This window comes from Phaseolus vulgaris, chromosome 7 (genome assembly GCF_051622355.1).
Source record: "Phaseolus vulgaris cultivar YP4 chromosome 7, ASM5162235v1, whole genome shotgun sequence".
Classification (NCBI taxonomy): Eukaryota; Viridiplantae; Streptophyta; class Magnoliopsida; order Fabales; family Fabaceae; genus Phaseolus; species Phaseolus vulgaris.
Genome location: NC_143504.1, coordinates 41944959 through 41957818, shown reverse-complemented (window position 1 = coordinate 41957818; position 12860 = coordinate 41944959). Strand labels below are relative to the sequence as shown.

General features: G+C 35.8%; 1 protein-coding gene and 1 pseudogene across 1 annotated transcript; both read right to left on the bottom strand.

Moving 5' to 3' along the window:
- Nucleotides 1–10738: 10738 nt before the first annotated feature.
- LOC150025915 (protein FAR-RED ELONGATED HYPOCOTYL 3-like) lies at nucleotides 10739–11927 on the bottom strand (annotated as a pseudogene).
- Nucleotides 11928–11941: 14 nt separating this feature from the next.
- Nucleotides 11942–12574, bottom strand: LOC137829256 (protein FAR1-RELATED SEQUENCE 4-like). The gene has a single exon (XM_068636056.2). The coding sequence runs from the start codon at nucleotides 12572–12574 to the stop codon at nucleotides 11942–11944; it is 633 nt and encodes a 210-aa protein (XP_068492157.2).
- Between the last annotated feature and the right edge of the window lie 286 nt (nucleotides 12575–12860).

The following is a 12860-nucleotide window of genomic DNA, read 5'->3' as shown; positions in this document are numbered from 1 at the left end:
GTGATGGTGGTAAAAACGAGGGACATGCGGTTTTCATGTTTAAGTTTGAGAATGACGAGGTGGGATGTGGGAGTGGGAATGGGAAGGAGGTGGATGTTGTGTGGTCTAGTGGGGAGTGGAAGAATGGAAAGAGTTGGTCGTCTTCTTTGCTGTCAGTTTCTTCTTGTGTTGGGTCTTTTGGAGGGAGTTCCTCTGTCATGGAATGGTCCAGCATGGAGGAGAATGAATTGGTGGTTCCTTTTGGTTGTTCGTTGGTGGTTTATGCTTGGAGAAAGTAAACACTTGATGGTTTTTTTTTTCTTCCCTCAGAATAATCTTCTGGCCATAGTCCTTTCTCCACTTCACGCGGATACAACATTGCATTCTTTATCATAAACCAATGGCTTCTTGCTGCTCCAATTCTGTGTTAACATCTTCCATGCACCCATTCAAGTTTTCTAAGACATGATCTGGACATGCTGAATTCCAAATCTTTAGGTATAATGCAAAGTCAATTATTACTATTTTATTCTCTAAACAATATATAGATATAGGAACCTTTAAAAAAATGTTTGTCCCATGATCCCATCCAAATTGTCTTATGCTTAACTTTTTATATCAGAATACCATTAAGATTAAGGCCTTTACAATTTGTAATGGTAAAGTTTAACATGCATTAGGCACATGCAAGTGCATGGATTTCCTAAATATCATCCAAAAACGAAGGCTTGCTATATTATCTTGAACTCGTCAAAGTCGATAACACCATTTCCATCAACATGTACTTGATTCCATACATCTTGTAATTGTAGAAAACATAGTCCACAAGGCACACCAATCAACTTAAAAAAGGTCGAAGAAAAAAGAAGAACGAAATTGGATATTATGAGAGTGTATAGAAGAACATATATGTTGTTTAAATTGATCTCGAGATTTTGAGTTTTTTGGAAAACTAAGTATGATATTTGAACTACTATATAAATCTCTGCATTAGTAGAAAAGTTTGAGATCTTATACACATGAAAAAAAAGAGATAAGCTCATTAGTGAAGAGTTTGATCCTCAAGTTTGGAAAGGTATGCTGGTGGAGATCAACTCTTTATTTGAAAGCATTTTTTTGTTATAAAAAGCTCTTTACTATATAAAGCATTTTTTTTTGTTATAGGAATCTGTTTGAAAATGTTATCGTCATGATTTTGAAATCACTTTATGAACTAAGCCAAATATACTATTATGCTGACTTGGGTATTAAAATATTGTATTTTGTAAGATTACTATACTATGAAAAAAAAGATGAATATGATTAGATTAAGATCTGTTTCTTCATTTTCTTTTGGTTGTTCATGTTCAATAGGAAACTCATTTGTTAATATTTTGAGTCCATAAAACCCAAAAGTGACTAGTAAATGACATGAAAGAAAATGTTAGGAAATATACCAGCTAGACAAACTAAGATGACATGAACAAAATGTACTAGTGTTATCAAAGTTTCCATTCCTACAAAATAAGAAATACATTGCCAAAAACTGGATTGCAGCTCTACATTGTATAATGATGGTACATAGAGTCAACTTACTAAGATAAAGGCATTCCAAATAATAATCTCAGCTTCAGCTTCATTTGTTATCTAAAACACTAAGAATTAGTAGTGATTGAAAATCCATAAAAGTAGGCGCACCCAATACACAAAACATTGGGAAGAAAAATGTAAGTATATCAAGACTCCAAAAAAAATTAATGATTCGTGTTGTTAGAATATGAAAATAGGAATAAATATATCAACACTTCCTTTTGTTTTTAGCTGAGGCACACTGAATGTATGTTGTGTATGCTTGACCTTATTTAATATATGTGTTTTAGTGTACAAGTATAATATAATGTTTGGAGGGTGTAATGTAATACTAAAATAGGTCATTGGAAGTGGTTCAATACTTTAATGTGATGAAATTTTTTGTAGAATTACCAGTTTCGTATTGTTTGCAACATGACTTCAAGTTCAAGACACAGTGATGGTGAAGAAAAGGAATTCAATGTAAGATTGGTTATATTGTAAGGTTGTTAATAGTTTTGTTATTTTTTAAATGCATTAAACATTAATTATAGTGTGCTTTGAATTTCTAGGTTAGAGTGAGACACACAGTGCAAACGGAGTACATTGTTGAAATGAACCGTAGGTTGACTTCTTTTCAACGAGAAAGGATACAACAAACTCTTTTTAAATGGATTGCTGAAGTAGAAGACATAATGCAAATATCAACTACCGTTCTAAGAGAACTCCTAAGTAGATGGAATGGGAGTAAGCAAAGTTTTATGTTTAGGGAAAAATTAGTTCCTTTATCACTTATGGATATATGCGTGGGACTGGGATTGCGTGTTGGGGGGAAGTTGTAAATTTAAAGGATGATACAGAAGGGTTGGTGAATAGTTGTTTGACAGAGAGGACATTAATGTACGTAATATTATGAAGAAAATGACTGATGAAAAATTTAGGCTGAGACAAAATGTTGATGATTTTTGTAGGTTATACATTTTGCTTTCATTTGTTGTTTTTTATTTTCCTAGGAGTTATAAGAATTTTTGTAGGTTTCCTTTTAGACTTTTAGACAATTTAGATGCACTCCACATGTACAATTGGGGGGGGGGGGTGCAGTTCATGAATTAGTTGTTTCCAGTATAACTCGGACTTCCAAAGTATATTACCAACAAAAGAATCTGTGTGAGATATACTTAGTTGGTTGTGTTGCTGTATTGCAGGTATGCTCAAAATTCAGAACAATGGACGATATAATGTAATGTTCATAATCTTAAAACGAAGGTTTTTAGTCACTAATGTTTTTGTGCAACAGCTGTGGGCAGTTAAACTTGTTGGGCTTGGCAAAGCGGGAAATAATTCTCGTTTTCCTTGATTTTTGCAATGGTCGTGCGTAAACCTTCGATCAAGAAAGATACATGATGTTTTTTTATTAGCTGAGGTAGATTATATTGTTAACTTTGTGGTTGATAGTTTTGCCTTAATTTGTTTATCATAATAAATAATTTTTGTATTTCAGATTTCATGGGAATGGCCCTTGACTGAAGAAGAACGAAGGTTGGATATTGTTATTGAAGTCGTACGTGTTAGTTCACATGAAAAACATGAATGTACTGGCCCTTCTTTTAGTGAATGGGAAAAATTCTTCAACAACATGAAGTTTTCCAAAAGCAAATTATGGCCAATGACAAGAGGTTATGTGATCTGCAGAAGGAAATTAGAATTCTGCAAGAACAAGTGCACAAAGTAAATCATTGGTTAGTAGTAATTCCTTGTGTTGAAGACCAACCTAGTGCTCGTGCTGAAGACAAAGTGAGTGCTGCTGAAGACATACCCCTTGATGGAATGAAGATATATACAATAATGTGTTCATTGCAGGGACTGTACTTAAACCAGTCAGTGAATATATAGTGAACTGGTGATAGTTACCATTACTTAATTAACTTATTTAAGTTAGTTACTTTGAGCTTTTATTTATGTCCTGTTGCAGTGTTGTTGTTGACATCAAAAACCTGATATTGACTGGGCTGACTTGCATTCATTAAGTCCCAGGTCAAGAGTTAATGACATGGTACATTTCTTTCTAAAACCTTTGATTTGTATTGAATTATAGTTTGTAAATTGAAATACTTACAATGTATTTTTAGGTTATGTTATTTGCAACTGGTTTCTTCATGCTTGATGAATATCATAGAACTGGAGGGATTGACCGCTTTTGCTTTAATTCTTTCTTTGCGGTAAGTCAACTGTGTATTTATTGTTGTTTGTTTTTTTGATGGAGTTAATGTTAACAGTACTTATTGTTTGTTATAGAGTCGCGTGATGAAAGAAATGACCATGAGTCCCACAATTTGGCAAAAGAAGGACTACATGTCGTTTTATAAAAAGGGTTTCTTTGAATTAGAAGGGATATCACAATGTGAATTTGTGAGTGGTTTATTTATTTATCCTTAATTACCTGTTAATGAAATTTGTTTTCATGTTACGTTAAATTTAAAATATATTCACACTTGTAGGTGTTTGTCCCCACGGTTTACAGAGACCATTGGTGGTGCTACGTCCTGAATCGCGATACTATGGAACTGCATATTTTGGATTCCCTTCCTGGATGTATTGTCGAACATAAAGAAATTGACAAAGCAATGGTATGTACTTGGAGTATGTTTAAGAGTGAATGAATTGATAAATGTGTTTGATTTGTGTTGAATGTGAAGGATTGTCATAATGTTGATATGTGTAGGTCAATCAACTTCAACAGTTGTTTCTTTATGTTGACAATGTTGCTCAAACAACCAGTCCTCCTATTCAACTTGTACAAGAACATATTCCTTCCCAACCAAAAATGTAAATATATAAAACAACCATACTTGTTATGTTGATTCATATGTATATCGTATTAATTCATGTGTTCTTGTATCATGTATGCAGGTATGATTGTGGGGTTATAGTAATCAAATATATGGAGATATGGAATGGGAGAGATGACTTTAATGGCAAGACGATGCCAAATTACACTACGGTAGTTATTAATTTTATAGATTTCACAGTTTCATTTTTTACATTGACATTGTGGTATACTGAATTAAACATGTACATTTTAGGAGGATCTCCAAGTTTTTTGCGACAAGAAATGGTGTGCAAGTGGCTTTTTGATCCTCGAAATATATATCGAGATAATATTTTGACGGATTTCAAGTTGAATGGTGAACATTAATGATAAGTTATTCATATGAGTTTTTTCATTTATATACAATTATTATTATTATATTAATAAATTTTTATTTTGTTTCTTGAAGTGTATTTCATTCCACATTGTGACCTATCTGAGATGCATTTTTATTTTGATTGCAATTGTGGTCTCCTTTTCTGTATCTCACCTTTTGAAATGGGATGTCAATGCTTATAACAATGTTCTTTGATAACAAGTTTGTCAATCATAATATTTGCACAAAAATGATGTTATATAAGTGTCAGTGTCTACAATCTTTGGCATTTAAAACATGAAGGCAGGACCATTGTGACACTACAAAATTGAATCCCAAAGAGTATGTGTTGTGTGCAGAAAGTATTACACATATCACCACTTATTCATGCCGTCATCCCCACTTCCTATGTGAGATAACACAATGACCACCACACCACATCACCCTCATGAACTGGGAATGCAAAAATTACCTTGGGAAACCCACCACCAATATGTCCCTCAATCCATCCTCATTCTTACAAAAAGACAGTTCAAAACATGAATAATTCATCCACTGGGCAAAAAGTTATACCTTAATAACCACTTATTTAGACAGACATCACCACTTAGCAAGACCACTGTGACACTAGAAAATTCAATTTCACAACCAAGTTAAATCCTAAAACACTATGTGTTGTGTGCAAAAAGTATTACACATATCACCATTTATCCATGCCCTCATCCCCCACTTCCTGTGTGAGATAACACAATGACCACCACACCACATCACCCTCATGAACTGGGAATGCAAAAATTACCCTAGGAAACCCACCACCAACATGTCCCTCAATCCATCCTCATTCTTACAAAAAGTCAGTTCAAAACATGCATAATTCATCCACTGGGCAGAAAGTCATACCTTAATCACCACTTTTTTAGACAGGCATCACCACTTAGCAAGACCACTGTGACACTACAAAATTCAGTCCTTCACCAACCAAGTTATATCCCAAAACACTATGTGTTGTGATGTGATTCCACTAGCCATATAGAGAAAGGTTCTTGACCTTCTTAGGAATCACCTTGAGTTGGACATTATAGAGGCACTTTTCTTAGAGTTGGATCATTGTTCTAAGACAAGAACTCACCAAAAACTAGTACCAAATACCAAACTCATTGGATGAACCAATTTTAGTCAAATTGAACCGAACAAAAGAGATTAAAACTGGAATTGACCGAACAGAATTGAACAATTGAACAAATGAACCGAACCAAAACAGAAATTAAAAACAAAAACAGAACATAGTGCTGGAAAATAGAAAAACCGAAACTAAACAACTCAAGAACACAAGGCAACATGAACAATTGAAGAAGAAGAAAGGAAGGAGAAGAGAATGCTCATGAAGATGGAAGGAGGATGGATGATCTCGCCACTAGAAGTGTGGAATGCTCCTAGATGAGAGTGATGCCGCCACTTGAGGACTCCATTGATCCATCAAGATAAGACTAGAGAAGAAGGCTCCAAAAGCTCTCCAAAGGTCACTCAAAATTTGAGTAGAGTTTTCTTAGATTAATTCCAATCTGAATTTTACAAAGAGAGCACCTCTATTTATAGCCTAAGGTGCTGAAATGTAAGCTACACAAATTCAAAAAAACTCCCTCCCAAAAAGCTTCTAGAATTTGCGCCTAAAACAAGGCATGAGGAAGGTGTGATCCTTTCTCTCACTTTGGCACCTCCTTATTTACTCCTACACCTATCTACTAATACACCCCCCTAAGACTCTTAACTAAAGACTAAAAGATGCTTTAACAATAGAGGTTTCTAATGTTTCCCTCTAAGCACCTTTCTTAAACAATATTTATTTAAAACTTGGCCTTGCCCTTCATGGGATGGTCTTTGGACTTTTGTGGGCTTTGGCCTTCTTGGGCTTGGGCTTGGGCTTTATCTTTTGCAAAGATTAACAAGAAAAACTTTAAATGTGAAGGCGAATGATCTTGTTCTTCATTATAAAAAGCCACCTTTAGTTGATTCTCATCATGTTGTGTGCAGGAAGTATTACACATATCACCACTTATTCATACCCTCATCCCCACTTCCTGTGTGAGATAACACAATGAGCACCACACCACATCACCCTCATGAACTGGGAATGCAAAAATTACCCTGGGAAACCCACCACCAATATGTCCCTCAATCCATCCTCATTCTTACAGAAAGACAGTTCAAAACATGCATAATTCGTCCACTGGGCAGAAAGTTATACCTTAATCACCACTTATTTGGACAGGCATCACCACTTAGCAAGACCATTGTGACACTAGAAAATTCAATTTCACCAACCAAGTTAAATCCCAAAACACTATGTGTTGTGTGCAGAAAGTATTACACATATCACCACTTATCCATGCCCTCATCCCCCACTTCCTGTGTGAGATAACACAATGACCACCACACCACATCACCCTCATGAACTGGGAATGCAAAAATTACCCTAGGAAACCCACCACCAACATGTCCCTCAATCCATCCTCATTCTTACAAAAAGTCAGTTCAAAACATGCATATTTCATCCACTGGGCAGAAAGTCATACCTTAATCACCACTTTTTTAGACAGGCATCACCACTTAGCAAGACCACTGTGACACTACAAAATTCAGTCCTTCACCAACCAAGTTATATCCCAAAACACTATGTGTTGTGTGCAGGAAGTATTACACATATCACCACTTATTCATACCCTCATCCCCACTTCCTGTGTGAGATAACACAATGAGCACCACACCACATCACCCTCATGAACTGGGAATGCAAAAATTACCCTGGGAAACCCACCACCAATATGTCCCTCAATCCATCCTCATTCTTACAGAAAGACAGTTCAAAACATGCATAATTCGTCCACTGGGCAGAAAGTTATACCTTAATCACCACTTATTTGGACAGGCATCACCACTTAGCAAGACCACTGTGACACTAGAAAATTCAATTTCACCAACCAAGTTAAATCCCAAAACACTATGTGTTGTGTGCAGAAAGTATTACACATATCACCACTTATCCATGCCCTCATCCCCCACTTCCTGTGTGAGATAACACAATGACCACCACACCACATCACCCTCATGAACTGGGAATGCAAAAATTACCCTAGGAAACCCACCACCAACATGTCCCTCAATCCATCCTCATTCTTACAAAAAGTCAGTTCAAAACATGCATATTTCATCCACTGGGCAGAAAGTCATACCTTAATCACCACTTTTTTAGACAGGCATCACCACTTAGCAAGACCACTGTGACACTACAAAATTCAGTCCTTCACCAACCAAGTTATATCCCAAAACACTATGTGTTGTGTGCAGGAAGTATTACACATATCACCACTTATTCATACCCTCATCCCCACTTCCTGTGTGAGATAACACAATGAGCACCACACCACATCACCCTCATGAACTGGGAATGCAAAAATTACCCTGGGAAACCCACCACCAATATGTCCCTCAATCCATCCTCATTCTTACAGAAAGACAGTTCAAAACATGCATAATTCGTCCACTGGGCAGAAAGTTATACCTTAATCACCACTTATTTGGACAGGCATCACCACTTAGCAAGACCACTGTGACACTAGAAAATTCAATTTCACCAACCAAGTTAAATCCCAAAACAATATGTGTTGTGTGCAGAAAGTATTACACATATCACCACTTATCCATGCCCTCATCCCCCACTTCCTGTGTGAGATAACACAATGACCACCACACCACATCACCCTCATGAACTGGGAATGCAAAAATTACCCTAGGAAACCCACCACCAATATGTCCCTCAATCCATCCTCATTCTTACAGAAAGACAGTTCAAAACATGCATAATTCGTCCACTGGGCAGAAAGTTATACCTTAATCACCACTTATTTGGACAGGCATCACCACTTAGCAAGACCACTGTGACACTAGAAAATTCAATTTCACCAACCAAGTTAAATCCCAAAACACTATGTGTTGTGTGCAGAAAGTATTACACATATCACCACTTATCCATGCCCTCATCCCCACTTCCTGTGTGAGATAACACAATGACCACCACACCACATCACTCTCATCAACTTGGAATGGAAAAATTACCTTGGGAAACCCTATACCCACCAACAATATGTCCATGAATTCATACTCATTCTTAACAAAACTCAGTTCAAAACATGAATAATTCGTGAACTGGGCACAAAGTTACACTTTCATCACCACTTATTGAGACAACCATCACCACATACAAATACCACTATCACAGTAAACAATTCAAGCCTTGACCAACTAAGAACGACAATATGCCATTAGTTTTGTACATATTAATGAAATAACCTATTAGTATAAATGTAATGATACATACAATTCCTTTGTCATAGCCAATAAAAGAACATAAACATATGACATGTAAATAAATTTACAATTTTACATTAACATCAAAATAAATATTAATAGACAATTTTTTTTGCATCTTTTATTTAAATTTAACCGTGATACTATTGTGATAAATGTACAAGTACATTATGATTCATGGACTACTTCTTTTATATTGTCAACGTTGCCCTTGGTTTATTAAAATAGTGTGTACGCACATATACAAACATAAGTTTTAGGTGGATGGTTGTAAGGTTAATTTTGCATTTGTAGTTGGTCAGAAGTGATGTCATGGTCATTGGGTTTTCTCCCATAATAAGTGGTAATGAGTGCACAAATAAGTGGTGATATGAGTAATAGTTTCTGCACACACTTGATAATGTATTTGAATTTGTCTTAATTTTGTTCAGGGTTTAGGGTTCACAGTATGTGGTGATCCATGTGTATCACAATATAAGTTTCTGCCCCATTCACGAATTATGGAGTTTTTTAAGTGGGTATTTTGGAGAACTAGGACATGGACATTTTGGAGGTGGGTGGATGGTCCTAAGGTTATTTTTGCATTCTCAGTTGGTCACGGGTGATGTGGTGGTCATTGGGTTTTCATTCATAATAAGTGGGGATGAGGGCACCAATAAGTGGTGATATGACTAATAGTTTTAGCACACATCACCTACTGTTTCTGAATTTCACTTAATTTGGTCCAGCCTTTACTTTTTTAACTGACACAGTCCTCACAGTATGTTGATCCTTGTCTACATAAGTGGTGATCACAGTATAACTTTGTTCCCCATGCACAAATAGAACATAATTTTCTTACAAATATTATCATTGACAAAGTTCATATCAAACAACATTGCTGTAAGCATTGACATCCCATTTTAAAAGGTGGGATACACAATAAGACACCACAATTGCAAACTAAATAAAAATGCATGACGTATTGGTCACAATGTCAAATCCTTTGTTAATATCATTCCAAAAGTTCGAACTTGTAACGTTGTGATGTCACTTTAAACTATGACCTGCAAGGAAATCAATATGCTTAGAGGTGTAAGTTAAGTGTAAAATAATTGTACTGGGTTCAACATAACACAAGAACAATTTTTAATGTACAAACCTATTCAATTCTGCTGCACTTGAATGTTGTGAATTATTTACACTATTATCCAATGATGTCAAAAGTGAAAGGAATCATATTGAAGCTCCGATTGGAACCTACAATTGCAAAAAATTGAATGAAGGAAGCGAAAACATTAAACAAACTTTCACACTTATAACAACAACAATAACTTACAGAAAGCCCTTCACTTTCATGTGTTATCCCAATGCATGTGTTCACATTCACTTCACTTTCAACACACACCCGAGAAGGAACATCTACAAAATTTCTTTGTTCATGCCTCTCCTATAAGAGAAATGAATAAATTTAATTCCAAAATAGTTGGCCTATAATATGTTTCATATATGTGATATTCCATTGCATTCATAAATGTGATACATCAACTCGAAATTTAGATTGAAATGTGGACAAAGTTTGGCATTGCACTAACCGAATTACGCATAATGGCAACTTGGTGTATACTAGATGAAGTTTTTACTCGAGGACCTCTCTCAGTCCATGACTTCTTTCGTGTAGATCATGGACGTCCCTTTCTGTTAACAGCAATAGGGCTACGAACTTCCTTGTTCATGTTCAAAGTGATATGATTAGGTGACATCGGTGATGGAGGAATGCCAGACAACACTGGTTGGGTCACAATTGTAGAAGTTTGTTGATTATCCATGTGTTTGGCCAGAAAATCATCAAGACACTTATGTAACTGTTCTGTTCCACTTGTTGAGGCACTTGCAAGTTCAACTATATCATAAAATTTCTTGCACAACCCGTCATATCTATGAATTTGTGGATCATTGTCTTTCATCCCTGATGAAGCTCTTATGTAGGTGTGTTTTCGACGAAGATTTTTACTCCATCTGCTCAACACATATTTCATTGGTACTTGTGCCACTTTTTCCTGTGCAAGAACAACCAAGCAGTGTTGACACAAAATTCCCCTAAACTCAAATAACAAGCATGTGCAGGAAATATCAAGGTTATCCCGGTTAAAAGACACTTCAAAGTTCATGTGTTTAGTTCTTTCATTACAAAAGGACTCTTCAACAACATCGAACCGACAACTTTGTCCCTCAGCAAGCACATTATGAGCAACACAATTCATTTTCAATCTAAATTCTACTTGCACTTCGTTGAATTTGGCATGTGTACTCCATTTGGAATTGTCTTTCGATGCTAGACTGGGACGTGCAAGGAATAACGGTGTTCAACGAAGCAAAGTCTGCTTGACATTCTAATTGTGCTTTTTTTTGTAGTGCATTGTCATATTGATGTACAAATTGTTGGAGTGTGGTCATTGAATTGATATAGCCATCAAAAAAGGCGTTCATGCTCTTGCTCCTTTGTGGTGTTGACATCCCTGCCCAAAAGAAATTCTTAAGAAAACATGGCACCCAACGTTGTCGTTCTTCGAATAGGGTAGTCAACCAAACATTTTTACTCAAATCATATGCAGTAATGAAATTTTCCCAGGACGACAAGATAGTAGTCCACAACCCAACAAAATAGATTGATCGTGATGATTAACACCCACAAATGGTGCAAATGTCATGTCATATTTATTAGTCAAATATGTAGTATAAAAAACATAGAACATCCCCAAAGCTTTCCCACGTTGCCCGACTTCGTGCATCGGCCCAAAAAATGTGACGGATGCGGTTATCAATGTCGAAATCAATGTCAAAGAAAAAGTGTTGATTAAGCTCCCTCATATGAGAGAAATGAGTTAACAGTGCTTTCCCTTCTCCTTCCTTTCCCAAAGCCCTCCTTTGTTTCCGACATAGTTTCGCACATCTCGTTCAACAAATTCTAGATTATCATAACCACTAGTTGCTGAAACAAACGACAGAAAACTCTTATTAATTCGTACCCCAACATCGTTATTCATATCAAACACCCTCTTTGTGTGTAAATTGATTCTTCTATTACCCCAAAACAACCGTGACTTTGTTGTACTAAGGTCATGTGAATGTTCTTCGTGCACAGACATAATATACCACTTTTCATTTTTTATCCCAACAGTTATTCGAGCTGGACATTCAATTCTTTGAGTTGGTTGGGTATTAACTTTCGTCGGAATAGGCGAGACATATTTTCCGGCTCTTGCACACACCAACATGAAGTACCTTAGCTCTTTGTCCGGTCTTTTCTTAGAACTTCGTGTTCTGATGCCAAAACCCTTTGAAATGGCATATTGTCGATAAATTTTTTTAACACTATCAAAACACATGCCCACTATAGTAACCAAATCATCATCATTATTAATTCCTTTGCAATTAACTGTGTTGGAAGTCTCACATTCTTCAAACAAGGATATTTCATCAAGGCTAATATTCTCCACTTCGTTAATGTTCTGCATTGTTAAAAACATTATTGGATGCAAGTATTAATATAGTACATTGTAAAATAAATTAAAGAATAATTTTCCACCTTGTATGCTATTCAAAGTAAAATAAAACAAGTAAGAAGACACACAAATATTCTCCATTTTGTTCAAAGTCTACAATCTTTAAAACATTCTTCTATGTAAGTATTAATATACTACATTCTTTACTAAATAAAACAACATTATCCCACATCGTATGATATTCAAAGTAAAATAAAACAATGATGAGCTATTACTGAGATATCAAAACTGTAATAAA